The following is a 21,211-nucleotide window of genomic DNA, read 5'->3' on the forward strand; positions in this document are numbered from 1 at the left end:
TTCCGCAAGTTGGGCATATATGATCCGTATGCTCCAACTTGAGGGGGGATATTGGAGATATTCTAGTGTATCTAGGATATTATTGTGATATTATTATGAATATTTTAGGAAACATATCTTGTGCAAAGATATGATAGAATATTTAGGGTTATTATCCTAGTATTATATATACATGTATTGTGGTCATTGTTATGAATGAGAAATACAGAAAGTATTATTGATGATTTGAGCTTAGTTTAACAAACTAAGTTTTCAATGGTTTGGCGGCTGTCTTCACATTATAATGAGCGTCTTGCTTTCAGTCCTCTTTGATCCTGGTCAACACAGAATGTGAATGTGCAACAAATAATAAGTCATTAAGCAACGACACTTACAATAAAAATGGCGAACAGAAGTGGCAATGTTCATAGTGAACAGAAGTGGCAACTTAACAGAAAGAACCAAAAAATGGTGAAGGATGATGTTCACAAAAATACTTTGAACAACACTATGTTTATAACTTGAAAAACCAATGCTATTTCTGTTTGACTAAAGGATGATGCACAATGGTGGACAAAGCAAGAATTTTATGATGGCATTCATAGTGGAGGGAGTTGTCGATCTCTATAGTGATTAATTACAGAAATGAAGTTCACATATGTAGCATTTATAGAGAGAACAAGTAAACTATACTACTCAATTCCCATACCTCATATTTTCTCTCATGTCATTCTAAGGCAGAAAGAATTTTCAGTTTCCTGCTTAAGAGGTTGAGACAGCTTCCGGTTTTCCACTCGCTGCAGCTGAGATGACAATTGAAGCAAATCGATAGTAGTCCCATCTTCACACAACAAATGATCCTTGATGTTCATAAATTTGGAACGGTGGTGTATCTCATTTCCAAATTCTGAGTGTGCATTATTACCATAATTAAGCACTGACATGAAACTTGGTTGATTTCTTCCTGTAGAGCTGACAATAACCGAAGAATACCTGTTTTGAACTTCACTTGTTAAAGCCTGAGCACCATTTCCAAAGATTTTTTCAGAGACTTCGTTCACACTATATTGTGGACTACTGCTTGGTATAATTACAGGGTGACATCCAGGCATTGCAGATGAATGGCCAGAAGAATTTTGTGATTGAAATGACAGAAGAGAGAGAGCACAACCGGACTCTGATATTCCTGCTAATTCTTGAACGGTTGATGCTGCGTCCAAAAGAGCCAAGTCTTCATTCCTAGGTGAGTTTGTTTGAAACAAGGAATGTGAGACTATTTCAGGCGTATGTTGATTGACATTCTTGCCAAAGGGAAATTGTGTTCCAGTATTATTTGTGTTGTCAATAAAAGGGAACTGTTTTTCAAAATCACAAGGGGGCAAAATAGATTTTGGCTGAAGCTGTCTATTTATGCAACTATATGTTGGCGTCAGTGTACAGCCTACTCCATCCTCAACCTTGATATGCTTAACCCAATCATTTGTTCCATATTTCACTGTATGGGAAATGCCTCTAGGTAGTATATCTTGGCAAATAAAGGATGTAGAGGTAGGTGTAAACCCCTGAAAATTGCTTCCTACAGAGCATTGAAAATATCTATTGTTATAAAAACGCATGATGCTGTTTTCCATGAAATACACCAACAATCACTCCATAGCAGCTAGGACACTATTGAAAATAAAAAAAATAAAAAAATAAATCTTGCGAAGTATGTGCATTAGCCATATAATGATTGATGCAATGACCAGGTAACAAAAATACTAGGTTAGCTAGCAAAGATGTCAGGTTAAATAAACTACTTTTCTTTTGGACTGAATAAACTACAAAGAGACAGAATGCAAAAAAAAAAAAGAGAAAATCGAAATCAGCTTAACAATAGTCATCATTCAGCACCAGAGTTTGTTTTCTTGCCAAGGGTGGATCTCACAAGGTATTAAATGACAATTCAATGATAAAAATGTATGGATACATCATACATGTTGAAAATATATGTAAGATAACTAGATAGGGTACATTTTAAGACATTTTATTTTACGGTTGAGTGTCTAAACCACCAACAACTCTGTTTTAATATATACTTTGTACAAGAATAACAACATAGAATTAAAATGCAGACAAAGGTCAATTAGACAACAATTAACAGATAAGTTGCTCCAAATTGTAGGCTTTTGGATCAGAGAGGGAATGGAGTGAATCATGGGTATTGAAAGGTAATCATGAATTCATGATCCAATCATTAGTATAGTATGCACAAAAAAATGAAGTTGAAGATGTAAAGAAGACACTTCCAAGGGAGGGGAAAAAGGTTTCATTCGCATCATATCGAAGGAAATAACAACTTCTTCGATTTGAAATGCTCCAATTTTCTTAACCAAAATCTAGAAGTGGGCTAAATCATTGCAGAGCATTGCGCTGTACAAAGAACCCTATAATCAATTACCATTTAAAAAAGACCCTCACTATTATTTGTCAAAAAAAGTAAGACCCCCCCCCCCCCCCCCCCCTTCCACCCCTAATGACGCAGAGTCCAAATTGATTGAAAGTGGCATATTAATCCACAGCCTATAATTGTCACACATTTACAGCTTACACTTTCCTACTAGGAGAGACTAATTTCAAAAAATTCATGAGGTAAAGAGGATAAATTGATGTTACCAGTGTATGACTGAAACGAGCTCCCATTTCTATTACTAAAGCCTACTTGAGGTTTCCTTCTCCTTTCATTGTGACCTGCAAGTCGTTTACGACAGCTTCGCTTACCATCATCAAACTCACCCAGCAAATGGAACCTGTATCACCAAAAAGCCAGTTTTTAAAAACAGAAAATGTTACTTTTAGCCATAAAATGTGCTCTAAGATTGTATCAGACGCAAGTGGCATGGATTACGAGGAAAAGTCTTGAAAGGTAGACATTGTATGAAAGAGGAGTATGAAACATCACGAAACATGGAGAAAGCAAAATATTTTGGAAATTTAATACTACTTAATTGCAAAACATAATAAATTAGGAGCTTAGCTGAAATTTTACAACCAGATGCATCAAGCATAAGTTGATACTTGATACAAATTTGGATTTATCTCAAGGTAAAGGAGAGATCCTATCACTTGCTGCAAATTCTCGTCAAAAACATAATGTTATCAGTGTTTCTTTCAATCAAGATAGCTGGTGAATAATTAACAGGAAGCACAATCAAGAGTTTTGTGATTATGGGGTTAAGAGGGGATTTATTAGCAAGTTCACTGCTGCTCACATAATGTTGCAGCTACAACCCAGGATCGGAAGGATGAGGTCTTACCTGATGAATCTAAACTAGTAGACAGTCCAAAAGATCCAGAATAATAAACATTATTGCAAAACAATAGCTCCAACTTTTTCCTACATAATAAATAGAAGCTCCAAATGTACTCATGCCCAAAGTGGATAAAGAATAAGGAGAATCACAAACCTGCTACACTGCTGACAAAACCTCTGCTCAATACCATTAACAATAACTTTAGGAGTCTTCGAATGAACATCACAAACTTTATGCCTCTTGTGGTAATCTTTCGCGGAACTGAGATCTTTATGGCAGTCATAAACTTGGCAATGTACAGTCTGAGAACACACTCGAGCCCTTTTTGGAGGTGTTGAAGAGTCAGCTGAAGACAACACATGAGCTGTTGCTGTTCTAGTCGAACTAGAATTTGGATTATCACCAAACCCACCCAATTTCAAATCAATTAGTGATGATTCACGGCTACTCGAGTCCATAACTGAGCTCGAAAATTTAGAACTTGATTCATCATCTCCAGAAATGGCATTAGTAGTAACATAAGAGCTATAAAAATCTCCAACACTACCATTATCCTCTAACTCATTCCTTGTTGAATCAGTATGACATTGTCTTCTTACCACTTCTGCAATACCCAATTCAGAAAAACTACGATTTTCGACTGATTGTTGACTAGGGGTTAACACACTATCCTCATTGCTAAGAGGGGATTTATGTTCCCATCCTATCAACACATTTTTACCTTTAATAATTGAACCAGATTGAGAGATTGCTTCATTTGATTCAAAACCCTTATCAAATGAATCAAACCACCAGGATTCCATGGTATACAACAAGATCAAAATTCCAAACACCACACAAAAATTCCCCCACAAAAGTTTGCAATTAAATTCTCTTAATTTGCTGTTTGGCACCTGAAAACACAATCAAAATCATACAATTGAGCTAGAATTTGGCACAAAAATTGCAAACCCCATTAATCAATTACCATCAATGAGTAGTTATACACCAAAATTCATCAAATTTAAAGCTGAAAATTTGCACAATAATATAATTTAAAAAGCAAAATCAAAAGAACCCAGATAGCAAAACGCAAAACCCCATCAAAAAAAAAAAAAAAAAAAAAAAAGGGTGATAGATCGATTCAATGTACATAATAATTACTTTATAAAACCAAAAACAATGAAGAAGCTCAAAAACTGCATAAAAAGAGCAGTTAAAGAAATTACCAGTATTTGTATAGAGTGATGAAGCAAACAGTGATAAAGGAGTTAGGAGTAGGTACTAGGAATAAATATTTATTCTTTTTTAAGAATTTTTATGTTACTTAAATTTACAATTGTCTGAAGCTTAATCAAGGGTTTTTCTGGTTACTTTTGTAGTGGCTTTTTGGGAGGCAAGGGAGTAAGAGAATGGAAGGAGAAGAATGTAGTGAGCTTTTTGTCAAATCTTTCCTTGCCAAATAACATCTTAATTTCCACAACTTTTAGGCATAATGTTAGGCTGTTTGAGTCAAAAGATTTTGACAAATTATCCATACGAGGGGTGTTCGATTGTTTTGAGTATATATTTGGGGTTTAAGCCGATCAGCAAATAAACATACCCTCCGTGTTTTTTTAATTGACACACTTTGACCGATACGTAATTTTAGGAGATTTTATTAACTTTAATAAAATAAGATGTTAGTGGGGTAGGTTGGAGGAGTGAGAAATGATAAAGTAAAAGAATGTGAGAGGAAGTGGGGACCATGAAAGGAGTGAGAAATGATAAAGTAAGAGATAGTGGAGTGAAGATATCACTACCTTATAAAAAGTAGAAACATTCTCTTAGGAATAGTGTACTACCAATCTTACCCTCAAAACTATGTACAAAGTTATGTACAAAATGTGTATTTATTTTAATACCCTCATTAATATGTTTACTATCATTAATATATTTAATTTTTTTTTATCATTAAACATATCATCAATTAATTTTGTTTTTGTTAACAAATAATTTGTAATGATTTTTTTTAAAATAAAAAAATTCTAATGCTTTACACTTATATGATATTATTATTATTATTATTATTATTATTATTTAAAAAGAAAAAATTTGTATGTACAATGAAACGGTTTATTACCAAGTGACTGTTTATTTTTACTTTTTCATAGTTGCTCTTTTTATTTCCGCAAAGTCTCTTGACTCTTGCGTACTTTGATTTGGAATAAAATCCTACTAACTTATCATCCCCACCCCCCCCCCCCCCAAAAAAAAAAAAAAAAAAATCTTGTCGTTTTTTAATTGCAACTATTGTTAAGGTTTATTAGCTTTGTTTTGGTGTTTAGAGAGCCACAAGGGCGAATGATGAGAATCGATCCAAAGATCTCTTGGACCGGGAGGGGAGCTCTAACCACTTGAGTTATCCCTCACTATGTGGTTTATTAGCTTTTTAAGTCTACATATAAACAACATCCATCATAGAATTTGAATGGGATTCATATATTAAATAGTTTGGTGATATTTGAGCAGGCGTATGTTATCAAGAGGTATAAAGAACTAAATATCCTAAAATCAAGGGAAATCGGTGGTAGAAAAAAATGGTATTAATTATGAAGAGAATTTAAGATGAAAAATATAACTAATTGGCTATTGCTTTAGTATTGATATAGATATTAGATGGTCGTCGTAGAACATTAAAGAACTTGTTTAAATATTATTACTCCACATGACCAAAGCTCACAAAAAAATCCATTTGAAGAAAAACACGATAGAAATATACTAAGTACTATTGAAACATGAACAACAATTAAGAGTTCTAAATTAACAATGGCCACTTAAAATATGAAGGGATGGAAAACAATCAAATATTATATAATAATAATAATTTTGATATAACACTATCAAACTTTTGAGGATTTAAAAAATAATTGTCTTAAAAGATTTTGGTGGCTTTCTTATAATTCTACAAATTCACCACATATGCACATAAATCAAATAGTCAGTATTAAAATTACTAGGTCTACCACCCTAACCAAAGGTGTAAATACACGCCAATACAAGTTCTCCGCAAGAGCTAGCCCCTCCGCGCGCATCGCGCGCGTAGGATACCCTAGTATTATTAAAATGTAAGGAATTTCTAAAAGAGGAAGTGTGTCAGTTAAAAAAAAAACGGCCGTTCAAGGAAAGTTTGTCACTTAAAAAAACACGGAGGGAGTAGCATATTATTTCTTCAAAAAAAAATACTCCCTCCGTCTCATTATTTCGTGCCTATTTCTCAAAAAACACGATAATTAAGGCGAATAATGGAAGTAATATGGAAAAGATAAAAAGTAGAGAATATTGTATGGGAAAGATAAAAAGTAAAGAATATTGTATGAAAAAGAGAAAAAGTAAGTAATGATTTTTGGGTATATAAGTATTTTGTATGAAAAAGATAAAAAGTAAGTAATGATTATGGGCTATTTTTAAAAACAGGCACAACATTTTAGGATACCCAAAAAAAAATACAAGCACGAAATTATGGGACGGAGGGAGTATATATATACTAGCCTATTAGGTGCCTTTTGATAAGTTTGCGATCTTGGAAAATATTCTAGGTCAAATTTAAATTTGACCGACTTTTGACTCGATTGATCCAACAATTATAGTAATTTTTGTAAAATTGAGATTAGTAATTTTTGTAATTTTTAAAGATATTTTTATACATGAAAGTCTAAGTAAGGCCCTGTTCTTTTGAGCTTCTGGACAGAGCAGAGCAGAGCAGGGGTCAGCAGAGCAAAGCATATTAAATTTCAGCAGAGCAGATTTCAGGATAGCTAAAATTTAATATGCTCTGCTCTGCTGACCCCTGCTCTGCTCTGCTCTGTCCAGAAGCTCAAATGAACAGGGCCTTACTTAGACTTACATGTATAAAAATATCTTTAAAAATTATATTATTTTGAGATTTAAGATGATTTTTATTAAACTATGCACTCATTATATGGTTAGAGTTGGTTACTTATGTTTATTATGATTTGCTATTTTGCACATATTTATTGTACTTTATATTTAATTATTGAGATAGGGGATTTTTCTGTGTGACCGTGGTTAGAGTTACTTGGTTAGGGGTTACTCCTGACCCTGATAACCTCTCGAGTAACCCCTAACCGAACCCCTCAAGTAACCCCTGACCGAGTAACCACATGAGTAACCCCTAACCGAGTAGCCCCTCAAGTAACCCCTAACCGAGTAAACCCTGACCGAACCCTTCGATTGAACCCCTCAAGTAACCCCTGGCCCTGTAACTCAAATAACCCCCTATAGACTAACTCAAGTAACCTTAATTAAGTAACTCAAGTAACCCCTGACTGAGTAAACCCCGGTCACACGGTGTGGCCAGCCACATATAATTTTTTTAAAATTATAATTTAATTTATATGTATGAAATATTGGAATTTTATCTAAACTAAAACCCTAAACCTGTCTAAACCTAAAATTTTATCCTAAAAATCTATCCAAATTGGAAAAATGAAAATTAAAAATACAACCTTTGCTCAGTCTTCTCTTAAAAATCCAACCTTCCATTAATCTCATAAAAATCCAACCTATATACCCCACCTTCACCAACAGATCCATTTGACCTTTAACCTGTTAAACAGGTAAAAAAGTTTTTTTTTATTTTTTTTAATTTTCTCAATTTTCTTTCTCACTCCTCTCTCCTCAAAAATGGAAACAACCCAACAATCCACCAATGTCACCGCCAGCACACCACCACCACCAGTCAACCACCCCAAACAACTCGCACCAACACCACCACCCGTAACCCAATCACCACCACCAAAATCCGAAACCCGACATATGGTATGTACTCCTCCTCATGGCTCATGTAAGCCCCATGAATTGAAGGGCGACAAACCAAGAGAACATCATCTTGCCTGCTCCCTTTGGCCTTTTGCTGATCTCACTCATCGCTGCGCTACGAAATCATCTTAATTTCTTACTCCGTATCAGATTAGATAGATAACAATAAAGGAGTATTTGGGGTAGGTGCGGTGGTGGAAATGATACGGTGGCAGCCAAATTGGTGGTCGGTTTGGGGTAGGTGCATGTATTTGGGGAATTGTTGTGGGTGATAAGGGTTGATTGGTGGCGATTGGTGTAACACCCTATAAATTCCTTTCTTTTAAAATATCTGTTTTGCTCTGTTTAAAACTTTAAATAGGAACATCTAAGATATTACCGCCACCATGAAAATGGCTAAGGCAACTATCAAAGACACACAACGAAAGACTAATTTTCAAAACAAGTCAACTTGAAAAGTCAATCAATGAAAGTAATATCAAACCAAAGTCAAACGAAGTAAAATAAAATCAATCTACAACTTGGAACCATTATAGGCCCTTATTAAAACCAAACCAACTTCAAAACTTTTGTGTTAGTCATGCATAATAATAATAATATCATAAATAATTAAAGCATTAAACACATCATATACTTATAGAAACTAGCATGATTCCCTCTTCACTCATGCCCATTCATGAATATGCTTCATCACATGAAAAACTTCTTTCTACTTGTTTCTACTACTCTCCATTAAAAATGGGTCATCATAGGGTCAAGATAAGACAAGGCCAACAAACACACAAAACACACAATCAGCAAAACTGAGTACATAAGCGTAATTAACACACTAATATGCAATTACCTATCAACACACAACTTACCTTGTTGCACCTGTTTTTCAAGCATACAACATTCAACAAAACTTCTCACTAGAAACTACATAATTTGTTTAGCGTTGATTACGCATCGAACGGGTTTTCCCACTAACCTCCCCCAATAAATTGAGGTTACTAACACGGGATCTAACCGTGCCAACATCAATAACCACTCGTAAGTGGCGGAATTCCTGGGCATAATAATAATAAAAGGAATGTACAGCGTCCGGTACTCCAATAGAAGTTATGATCAAATATAAAGTCACATAACTCCCCCCATATGTTCATACTCAAGGTATATACAAGAGTTTTGGTGCGTAATCTCTTTCACTTTACATTATTTACATATTATTAAACTTGGTGATGACTCTCAAACCATAATCATTCAATCAACAATAATTATTCAAACAATCAAACATACCAATTTAATTCTTGAATAATTAGTGACCACATAATATTTAATGTTGAACTCTTTTTAATTCTACCTCGGTGCCAATGACACCTTAAACACATAAAGCGCCACAAGTCCTATCTCTCGGTGTTAAAAACACCTTAAGTGCACTAAGGCACCAACATATAATTTATTCCTTGTGTACATAGACACTTATATAACTCCTTTCCCATGCTTAAAGCATCAATAAAAATTATATAAACCATAATAAAATTCACTTTTGATATTCCAAACCAAATTAAACATTTAGTTTAATTAAACATGCTCTCTATCATGCCATAAATAAAAGTGTGGTTCATAAACAATATTCCAAACTATAATTTTCCAACCATTAATCCATCACAAATAATTCATGCTTCATTATTCAATCACCAATAACAACCAATTCATAATTTCCATTCCAAATCTAGCATGATACTACTTGTAACCAATTAAACACATTTAGCATACTACTACATCAATAAAAGTATGCTAAGTACGCGAACGTACCTTGTATATGATCTTAAAATCGCCACGACTAATAGAAATCACTCACTTCGAAGTCTCCTACAATTTAAAATCATAGAAGAGTATTAAAGTCCTCTCTACACAAATTTCCAGCAATATATACTATTATAAAACCCCTCATAATTTAATTAAAATAAGCTGAAATTATATTTAAAATATCATAGTTTAATCCCAATTAATGGGTAATTGAAATTCCTTAAAGAAACTTGATTTTTAATGCACTACCAGAAATTCCAGCATTATATTTTAATGAAAACTTGCTGTAATTAGGCCTTAAAACACTTTAATCAAAGATTTAAACCATTGTATATCATAATCCTTCAATAATTCACAATTCAAGAACCCAGGGAATCAAAAATTAGGGCTTTTCAATTAAAAATAAAATCTGAAAATTAATTTACATGATATTCATAATCAACCATCAAAATTAAATCACAAACTCATAATTAATAATTAGATCTAGGATTAAACTATTTTTTTAAACAAAGATTTTTTTTTTTGTTCGAAAAGGGGTGGCAGCCGACAGCCACCACGGCTGCTGCTGGCGCCGGTGGCTGTTTGCTGCCGGCTAATGGTGCTGCTAGTGGCCGACGGCCCACCGGTGGTGGTGGTGGCTGGTGGTGAGGGTGAAGGCCAAAAGGGGAGGGGGAAAAAGAAAGAAAAGAAAAAGAAAAATAAGGAAAAGGGGAGAGAAGTTTACCTTGGGTTTTCTCCACTCTGGGCAAAGTTTGATTTGCCTCAAGTGTTGAATATTTATACCCCTTCTCTAGAAACCCTTCTCCCTAAACTTTTCTTTTTTTTTAATCTTTCCTAATCCCTTCCCTTATAAAACTTTACTAAAATAAAACTTTCCTAAATTAAACCCCAACTTAAATAAAATAATTAATTAAATAAACTTTCCTTTTATAAAATATTTCCAAACTTATTAAAATAAATATTTAAAATACTTTAAATAAAACATTTCAATTTATTTAAATATTTCTCAAAATACTTATTTTAAATAAAATACGTATAAAAATACGGGGTATTACAATTGGTGGCTGTAGTTTGGGGCAGCAGGTTTGATTGTTGGCTAATATCGACCTGAAATTGGTGGTTAGTTACTGCAATTGCGCCAATTTGCTGTTATTGTTGACGAGTTGATGTTGTTGGTGAAGGTGGCGAGTTGTTGTTGGTGAAGTGTGTGGTTGTGCGGTTGTGTTGCTGGTTCGTGTGGTGGCGAGCAAGATGGATGTGGATTGGTGATTGGTGGGAACGTTGTAGAGTGAGGTTGGAGTTGGAGGGTGGTGCGGTTGTGATTGTGGTTGTTGTGGGGCTGTTGAAATGGAGATTGGAAATGGAGTGTAGTGGCGGCTGGCCGGCAGGAGGAGTGGTAAGGGAAATAGGGTGGTTGCTGGGTTCCGGTGGCCGGTGGGGATGGGTGGTCAGGGAAAGAGGGCGGGGCTGGGTTTTCTGATTTTTTTTTTTGTTTTAATTATGTTTGTTTTTTAATAATTAAAAAATTAATTAACCTAATAATAGCTAACACTTGGCATATAACCTAAAAAGACCGATCATCAACAGATAATGGATTTTTAGATGAAGGTAGGGTATAAAGGTTGGATTTTTATGAGATTAATGGAAGGTTGGCTTTTTAAGAGAAGACCGAGCAAAGGTTGGATTTTTAATTTCCATTTTTCCATCCAAATTTTATTAGAAATAAAACTCAAAACTAATTTTTTATCTTAAAAAATCTATCCAAATCTATCACACGTGTCTAATGTTAGTGGTCCACAATAAATTAGTGTGAACTAGGTCCATATAAGAATTTGTATTCACCTAACCACTAATTTATTCTAATTACCAAATAATTCCCACATAACTATACAATAGATAAATGGAAATTTTGTCAAAAACCACCCACTAAAAACACTTTTTTGTGAAAAATCACCCATAATAAAAAATGTTGTAAAATACCACCCAAACTAAAAAAACATGTTGCAAAGCCACCCACTGCCGAAAACAGGTTGCAACGAAGAGGAAAGAGATTGAAATGAAGACACAAGAGCTAGATGAGGTTGGTTTTCGTGGCTGAGGTGGTGAGTAGGTGGGTTGTCAAGGTTGCAACTAGGGTAAGAGGAAAGGGAGGGGGTCGGACGACGGTGGAGGTGGTCGCCGACGGTGGGGGTTTCAAGGCGACGACTTATAGGGGAAGGGGCTGCTGTCAAGGGAAGGGGAAGGAGAAAGGGGTGGCTGACTAGTGGTGGCCTGGTGAGGGTGGTTAATAAATTAATTTAATTATTAAACAGTTAAATGGGAGTTACGAAGTATATGATAATTAGAAGAAATTAGTGGTTAATTAGGGGCCTATTTAATTCAGCTTAATTTTAGTTCAGTTCAGTTCAGTTCAACTCCAATCAGTTCAGTTCAGTTCAATTCAACTCTTAATTTCCTTCCCTCATAAAATATTCATTTCAGTTTAGTTCAGTTCAGTTGAGCTCCAATCAGTTCAATTCAATTCAGTTCAGTTCAATTCAGCTCCAATCAGTTTAGCTCAATTCAGTAAATGTGAACAGGCTCTAAGTGAATTAGTGGGATTGGGTTGTTTTAAACATATAAAAAAAAAAAAAAAATTAACTTCGGGTTTTCTTTTACAATAAAGCTTTTAAAAGATTTTTCTTCGTAAAATGGTACATTTAAAAGATTTTTTTTTGACAAATTTTACTAATTATTACCTATGATAATCATGTATCACTTGATTATGATCGAGTGATCTACTCCGTATCATTATAGATGACAATAATTTTTCAGATTTCGATCTTAAGAGTTTCTAATCACAAGTCACATTTTTCAAAATTTTCCACAAACCATTTTTTTTTAGTTACTCCGTATTAACTAATTATTTTAAAATAAAATCAAAAGGAATCTTTCTTGAATATAGGGCTAATTAAAGATTTTTTTAAATAAAAAAAAAAAAAATCAAGAAAGGGCATTTTCCTAATTCTTGATCCTTGATAACCGGCTGAAATACAACTGGATAGATTGAAGATTAATCGGTTTATATAGTATAAACTTGTTTGATTATAAGTAACAACCCAAACACTTGCCATTATAAATACACTTTTACAGTTTTACACTACCATTCTAATTCATTTCATCTTCAACCCCATTATTTCAAAGCTCAAACATTCTGTTTTTTCTCCTAATAACCCAACAAAAATTCCCTCCATCCATCTTCAGAAATCAACTTCATTAGCTTGATTCCATTGCAAATCTTTCTTTAATTCTGTCTTGCTGTTGTTATTAACTAGTAATGGCGGCTTCGAGTTCAATAATGACCTTGTTGATCCTGTTATTGATGGCAGAACAATAATATCTGATACTGATGAAGAAACGATGCAGCAGCATAGTGCTAATATGTTCAACCCGGATATGGAAACACTTGCAAGGTGAAGCGTTTTATTGTAGTAATTACGATGAGGGAAGTGGCAACAGCAAGATAGAATATTCTTGCTTCAGAAATCTGTTATTTCTTGGCATGTCAGTAGCTTATTTCTAGACTCATTAGTTTAATTGTTTAGTACAAAATGAGGAAGCCCCAGTTTCTCACCGTGAGAAACGAATTCGTTTCTCATTGGGGGCATTTTTGTGAATAAATCAAAAACTTTTTCAACTTTATTCAACTGTGGAGTCCACAATATTGAAAAAGTTGTTGATTTATTCACGAAAATGCCATCATGGGAATTTCCCATGGTTTATGTCATAGTACAGAAATGTTCTGAATAATTCTAGGTGTGTTAGTGATACTTAGTGTGTCAATAAGTATGATTTCTCAGGTTTAGGTCCAACTGAGAATTAGTTCTTTTTATCTTTTAATTGATTGTGATTTTCATTTGTAAGCCTGTGATTTAGATGAATGAACATTGGTACATATAGTTATATGATTTTAAAATTTTGATTTATGCAATTTGTTTTTCTTTCTGTACAAGTATGATCATGTACAACTTGTTTACTTTTCGATCCTCTCATCTCATTACTCTACAACTTACTAATCTGTAAGAGCTTTAGGAATTCATTCAGAAGTGTGTAGGAGGTGTAGATGTCAGATTTACTGCGATTGAGCTCTTGAATGATCTGTTTCTTGAACTGAGTATTGAGGATCCTAGCATGTATTGAACAGGATGCAATCTTCTGTATCGTAGACTAACTAGTATAGTGTAATTCCCGCCTCCTGGAATCGAGTGATCAGAGGCTAAGATCAGTACTGCAGTATGATTGGGAAACAGAAGAGGGAAAGTTGGATAAAAAGGAAAAATGAAGGACTGTGAATTGATACACATGGACTTCATAGATTATGATCATAAGAGGAATACGTCTGATTTCTTACTCGAAACTGATACAGTTCTGCAAGTCATGGAGATGATCAAAATAAAGTATGGCTTGTCAGCTGAAGATCAGATGCTGCATTAAATTCTCAGAGTATGGAACAACTGATAACAGAACAAATGATAGTAAATCTCAGAGTATGGCTTGTCAGCTGAAGCATTAATCTCTGAGAATGCTCTGAAACTTTTAAATATATCTACTGAGGAAACTTTTGGTGGTGGTTGAAGGACCCAAACACAGCCGCCAAAGCGTTAAGCAGAAGCAGAGGCGGATATGGAAATGTCGTCAGACAAGTATTTAGGAAGAGGGAATTGAAGTGGCAACAGGAAGACACAATATAGCTGCTTTGGAAAGCTGTCATTCCTTGACAGTAGGAAATTTTAGGCTCAGTTTGATTCTTATTTCTTAGTACACAATTAGCTTGAGTTCTGCAGTTGAATGTAAGTCGGGCTGCTCCCTCTGTCATAAAGGCTTTAATATGATCAAAAGCATGGTCAATAAAACAAAATTGGAGGGTATTTTAAAGGTCTTTGAGAAGGTGACAACCCAAGTAGCAGTCATGAAAACTATGTTTCTAGCTGAAGGTGGTTGAACAGATGGGCTAGGTGAGCAAAGGAAAATTGTTTGCAAGAGCTTGATATCTTGAGTTCTTGACTAGATGTCTGCCTCAAGGAAGCAAATCTTTAGGTGCAAAAGTTTGTTCATGTTTCTGGTATTTCACAATGGACAGCAGCAGCTGCAAGCTAGTTTTGAAGTTTAATTATTAGACAAAAATGCTAGCAGTTCAGAATTTTGTTTTTATTTGTTTTGTTCTGCCCCATTTGGCATTTTGGCCTTACAAACTGCTCAGCTATATACTATGTTATCAGTGAATTTATCTACATGAGTTTGACAGTAACCTTATTTGCAAATTGCGATTGTATTTTTGTCAAATACTCTACTCGTACTACACTAGTGCAAATAATACAATTGCATCATCAGGTATACTCTGTTAGAAATGTTCTGTAGTATGAAGGTTTAAGCTTCATCTGAGCTTGACAATTTTTAAGAAACTAAGGATGAGAATTGGATTGGGACCAGCTCTTCCAAGCCGGTTAATGGTTGTGCAAACAATAATGGCATACTGTCAAGCACTATATTGTTAGCATTAAGAGTGTGTTATCCATTCTTCTTTAGTCTTTGCGGAGTATGTGCGATCTGTTGCCATTGCCTTTGGCATTATAAAAGAACGTTCAACAAGGACAGCACCAACATTAAAAAAAAATAAAAAATGCTGCAGCCAGGATTTGAACCGGGAATCTCCATCTTAGATTTGCCAATGTGCTACTGCAGCTTTATGTAATTCTAATGCTTAATTTGGTACTGCATAATGTTCTTACAATCTTACTTCATACAAGTAGTTCATATCCTATAGGTCTTGGCCTTGTAAAACATATAGAAGCCCAAATGGATAAAACCAAGACACTGACCCAATAAAAACAACACTAGAGCTCATGAGTGTATTTTATTTTATTTTATTTATTTTTAAATATAAAATAAAATAATGTTAATTTTAGATAATTATCTCGGTAGAAGTTGAAGGCTCATGAGTTTAGGTTTATTTTTATTTTTTATTTTTTTATATTTTTGTTTTATTTTTTTATTTTTAATAACCTCCCTGTAAGTAATTTCCATCATTTTTTTAAAAAAAAACTTCCGTCTTTTCTACGGAGTATTATTTTTCCTTTCTAAATATACATGTTACATGTATACCGTGCGCTAGCACGGATACACTCTAGTAATAACAACACTAGAGCTCCAGAACAGTCCACGTGTTAACCTCTTAAAATTTTTTCCCTTTTCTTATTATTCTCCCGCCCAAAAATTTCAAAAAAAAAACTAAAAAAACCCAAAGCTTCTCCAACACCACAACTATTTCTTCTTCTCTCCATTTTCTCTCTCTTCTTTTTCACTCTCTCGCCATTTTCAAGCTCTCTCAACCGGGGGGACAGACTGAATGCGGCGTTCTATAAATAGACAAAACCTTTTAAACATACATAAATTATACGGACTATGCTTAATACTTATAAATAATTTTTACAACACGGAAATCCAAATTTCTTAATTATAAAGTCTAAAAATTGAAAAAATAAAAACATATTAATTACAATTACAACTTCACCTTCAAGTCTTCATTTTTATTTTTTTTGAAAGCGATCAATAATTAAACTGAAAAATGTGAATCAATTATTAAGTCATATATAATCAAAATTATCAATTGATTCATAAATATGATTTCTAATTAACGATAATCCTAACAGATAAACAATTTCTTATTCAAATTTGGGCAACGGCGGATCCATAGGTTCAAAGTTTTAAACCCGAGATAATTTAATTTATATTGAAATATATAATAAAATCAAACACCTTTGCCTGAAATCCCTACTACAACCAATAATTTGGGGTTGTACGTAACTTTTGCAATTATATAAAAAACATTATATAAATTACTAAGGTAATTTAAAAGTTAGAACATGATGCCATTAAATAGTACTCCATAAACACCTTTGCCCGAAAGGCCGAAATCCCTACTACAATCAATAATTTGGGGCTGTAACTTATGCAATTATAAACAAAAAATATATATAAGTATATGGTAATTTAGAAGTTAGAACACGATGTCATTAAATAGTACTTAGGGCCTGTTCTCTTCAACTTATTTTCAGTTCAATTCAGTTCAGCTTCAATAAGAGTCTGTTCACATTTACTTAATTTCAGTTCAGTTCAGCTCTTAATTTTCCTCTCTCATAAAATATTCATTTCAGCTTAGTTCAGTTCAGTTTAGTTTAGTTCAGCTCCAATCAGCTTAGTTCAGTTCAGTTTAGTTTAGTTCAGCTCCAATCAGCTTAGTTCAGTTCAGTTCAGTTTAACTCCAATCAGTTCAGTTCAGTTCAGCTCCAATCAGTTCAGCTCAGTTCAGTAAATGTGAACATGCCCTAAGTTCAGTTCTGTTCTTATCTTAATTTCCTTCTCTCATAAAATATTCAGTTCAGTTCAGCTCCAATAAGTTCAGTTTAGTTCAGCTCAATTCAGTCAATCAGAATAGGCTCTTAGTATTACTTCTAATTGAATGTGTGAAGTAAAGAAACAAGAAAAAAACAGGATTGAACCTAAGGGATTTTGAACCCATCATAGAGACTACTTTTACGCCCTTATACCATTGAACCAACCATATTTTTTCTTCCTTAAGCTGCACAGAATTCCTTTTAACTAATTTTTTTTGGGGTTTTTCTATATAGTAACCCTCTAACATTCCGTTTTCTACGATATGCCCCCATTTTGAGAAATCCACACTATAACCCAAAATACATTTAGTGTCAATACGGTAACCTTGCCGTTATCTCGCCGTTAACAAATTCCGTTAGTGGGGCCCACTCTCCACTTAATAATATTTTTTTTATCAATTTGCTTGTTGGAAATTATTCCGTTAAAAGTTATGGGGCTATTTTGACCCTTAAGAGTCCAAATTGAGCTTATATTTGAAGAAAAAAAAAAAAGTAAATGCCTCGTTTGGAAATTAGGGACTTAAATTACTATTTTAAGACTCATTTATGCCAACCAATATGTTTAGAATGGAATTAGCAGAGGGGCCAATTGTAGTGTTCAAAGAAAAAGTAAAAAGAAAAGAAAAGGTGGTTGATTACAATTTTTTACTTTATTTAAAAATTAAATTTAAAAAAGAATGATACATAAGAAGACTTTTCAATGGATATAACAAAATTGTAGTCATTGTAACTATTTTTAATCTTGACCCTTAAAATTTTATGGATCATTCTAGTCCGTTCACGTAATTGTTTGGCATAAAAATATAACTGAAAAAATAGGGAAATTCTCTTTGGTGAACTCCAATTTTTCAATTTTCTACGTGGTAAACATTCTTAAATTTTATTATCAATGGTAAACCTAAATGATTGATTACCATTGATAAGGGTTAGTTCTACCATTGATAATAAAATTTAAGAATGTTTACCACTTAAAAAATTGAAAAGTTGGAGTTGACCAAAGAGAATTTCCCAAAAAAAATAAAAATAAATAATGGTTTCTTACTCTAAATTATGGTTTCCGCCATTAATGGTTTCTCTACCTCCAAACTAAAAGAGTCTATCAAATATGCATAAACACGGATGATTATGTAATTAAGAACAAAGCATAGTTATTGCTTAGTGACTAATTTGGGCTGATACCGAAACTTACAAGGATAAAATTACATTGCGATGAGGATTCAATGGTTAGGTATATGATTGAGGTTTGAGGTTGATTTATTATTGGAATTTATCTGTCTTGCCTTGCTTGTTTGCAGTTAAATTATTAGTGATCAAGTAGAGGTAGCTGTTATTACCGGATACTTCTATTATGTGCTTACTGATGCTTGATCAGGAGTGCTGATGGGTAACCAAATTTTGTGAATTAGGGTTCTTTGGTTTGATTTTTGTAGAGCAATAGAGCATGCAGTTGCTTTTTGGAAGTTGAATTATGCAAGTATGTTGTTTGTTGATTTCGTTGATCATCAAAGAGGTTTGTGCTATTTGATATGCTTGATCATTTGAGTTTATTGATTACCAAAATTTTTTCGTACTTGGTTTGTTTGGTTTGATTCTTGGTGAGCATGCAGTTGCTTATTGGCTGTTGAATAATCGGTGACAAGTTGGCTGAATATAAAGGTTTTGCGCTATTTGATGCTTGATCAGTTGAGCTAATTGATTACCAATTTTTTTTTCGAATTTGGGTATTTTGGGTTTGAATCTGTTTGAGCAGGCAGTTGCTTGTTGGCTGTTGAATATTGGTGATCAAGTTGGCTGAATAGAAAGAGTTTTGGACAGCTAATTTTGCAGTTTTTGGACAATCAAGCTGTGAATATTACCAGTTATCACCAAAAAAAAAAAAAAAAAAAAAAATAATTATTGGATTTTTTTCCCACCCAAACTAAACATTCATCATCATTATCATTGTCATCAATTGTCGTAAGATAGTAATTACAAATGAATGAAATGATAAATCCAGCGAAATATATCTTAGCCTTATTTTATTTCTGGGAGAATCTTGAAAAAAGATGCTATTGCTTAGAAGAAGGGAATAAAGCAAAGTATAGAGTAAGTTCAGATTGATTGAAAAAAACTGAAAGAAGGTGTAGTAGATTTTATTTTTTGGTCAAACTATTTTTTGTTTTTTTAAACCACAAAGTCGTCCAATAAAAAGTTTGGATTAGTCAAAATTTTATAAATGACTAAGATTTAATCTAATATAATGACTACAATTTTATTGTAGCCATTTGAAAACTATACCAACAAATTAAGTCACAAATTATTTGTTTACAAAAATACAAGCAATCCATACACCTAATATTCCCTAGTTATATCAATAAATAAATAAATAAATAAAATTACCTAAAATATACTTGGAGAACAACAATCCTTAAAATTCCTTAATCAACTCAACTTCCAAAAGTATTACATTATCTAAAACATATCTCTTTCATGAGATATCCTCTAAAATATTATCACAATAATATATCTTTTAATAATAGACTCCTAATGTTAAAATAATACTTCTATATTTGAGCACCAAAAAAAAAAAAAATACAATACTTCTATATAATTCTATTCTCATGAATATCAAACCAATATACATTCATATTTGATATTTCAATAATAACCCTATTTAAGCTGTAAATTTCCGTAAGAACTTCAAATTCCGAAACAATGGCGGAAGCATTGCCTAGTTTATCGATGGATTTGTGGACGGAGATCTTAGCGCTGGTGTTCATTAATTGATTCCTCTTATTTCAGTCTTTTGCATCTTCAAATTTACAACAACAAACCCAAGTATGTAAAAGCCGTGAAAAGCTCTACCGTTTATAGTATCGACACATTTAGAAAAATTGATGAAATATTTAAAACTCCTGATAATTGTGTTGTAACAGGCAACTGTTATGGATTAATTTTGATGTATTCATTTTATGAAATGACGCCGGATGAGCTCGTATTTTATAATCCCTTTATTCGAAAATTCTGGTCGATCCCCCTTTGTCCTGGTATATCTTGGACACATCGGCCAGGTTTCGCTCCATCTACTAATGATTATAAGGTAGTTGCTTTCGGGTATTCTAAGTATTCGATTGCGGTTTATTCATCAAATGATAATCTTTGGAGGATGAAAGATAGGTCGGATGCTCACGTTCGAGGCCTTTTAAGTTATAAAGACGGGGATGAATTTTATTGTAAGGGTGCTATGTACTGGTTAGGGTTTGAAAAGAATAAACCTCGTGGCGTACATAATCATCTTGTATCGTTCGATTTTGATTCCGAGGAATTTGTCTTTGTGGATTTGCCTGATGCTCTTAGACAAAAAGGTCTAGTTAAAATTAATTTTGTCCTCGGTGAGTCTATAGCAATTTTCTCTATGTCTTCGGATCGTACCTGCATATGGGTTTTGGTCGAGGATGGTGGAGATAAATGTAAATCATGGAGGCTTTGGTATACTGGAGATTCAAATTCAAAAGCTCTTCAGTTTCTTACGAGAAGTATTCGTACTGAGATTTTTGATGTTGATAAGAATACATTTTTCGTATTTAATAGAGAAGATAGATTGTATTCTTATAACTTCAAAAGTCACCAGATACAACATTTGGAAGATTATAATGATGGTCATTTTTATTTTGACATTTATATGGAGAGCTTAGTACGGGTAATTCCAAGTTTCTCTTCTTGAGAAACTTGGTGCGTTTCTCAACGGGGCAATTTCGTCTGGTTTGCCATTTAGTTAAGGGCACAACCGACTTTTTACCATCACTTGATATTTCTAAGCTGAAACATCCGTTAACTCTGCAAGTTGGTGTAGTTGACGGAACGTCAATTTAAAAATTACCCGTGTACAGTAAAAAATTACATTTACCTTCTATTTTTTTACCCCTCCCAGTTTTT

At 33.6% G+C, this 21,211-nt stretch overlaps 1 protein-coding gene across 2 annotated transcripts; it reads right to left on the minus strand.

The window, feature by feature from the left end:
• Positions 1-132: 132 nt before the first annotated feature.
• On the minus strand, positions 133-4,698 carry LOC145568530 (uncharacterized). Of its 2 annotated transcripts, XM_081627951.1 has the most exons (5): positions 4,481-4,698; positions 3,426-4,165; positions 2,635-2,768; positions 689-1,555; positions 133-314 (listed from the first exon to the last, which is right to left on the minus strand). In XM_081627951.1, exons 2-4 carry the CDS (start codon positions 4,073-4,075, stop codon positions 702-704), a joined length of 1,638 nt encoding a protein of 545 aa, XP_081484077.1. In that variant the 5' UTR covers positions 4,076-4,165; positions 4,481-4,698; the 3' UTR covers positions 133-314; positions 689-701. The 2 variants fall into 2 exon arrangements, with proteins under 2 accessions (XP_081484077.1, XP_081484078.1); XM_081627952.1 differs by lacking the exon at positions 133-314 and having other exon boundaries at positions 550-1,555.
• Between the last annotated feature and the right edge of the window lie 16,513 nt (positions 4,699-21,211).

This window comes from Chenopodium album, chromosome 11 (genome assembly GCF_948465745.1).
Source record: "Chenopodium album chromosome 11, dcCheAlbu1.1, whole genome shotgun sequence".
Taxonomy (NCBI): domain Eukaryota; kingdom Viridiplantae; phylum Streptophyta; class Magnoliopsida; order Caryophyllales; family Amaranthaceae; genus Chenopodium; species Chenopodium album.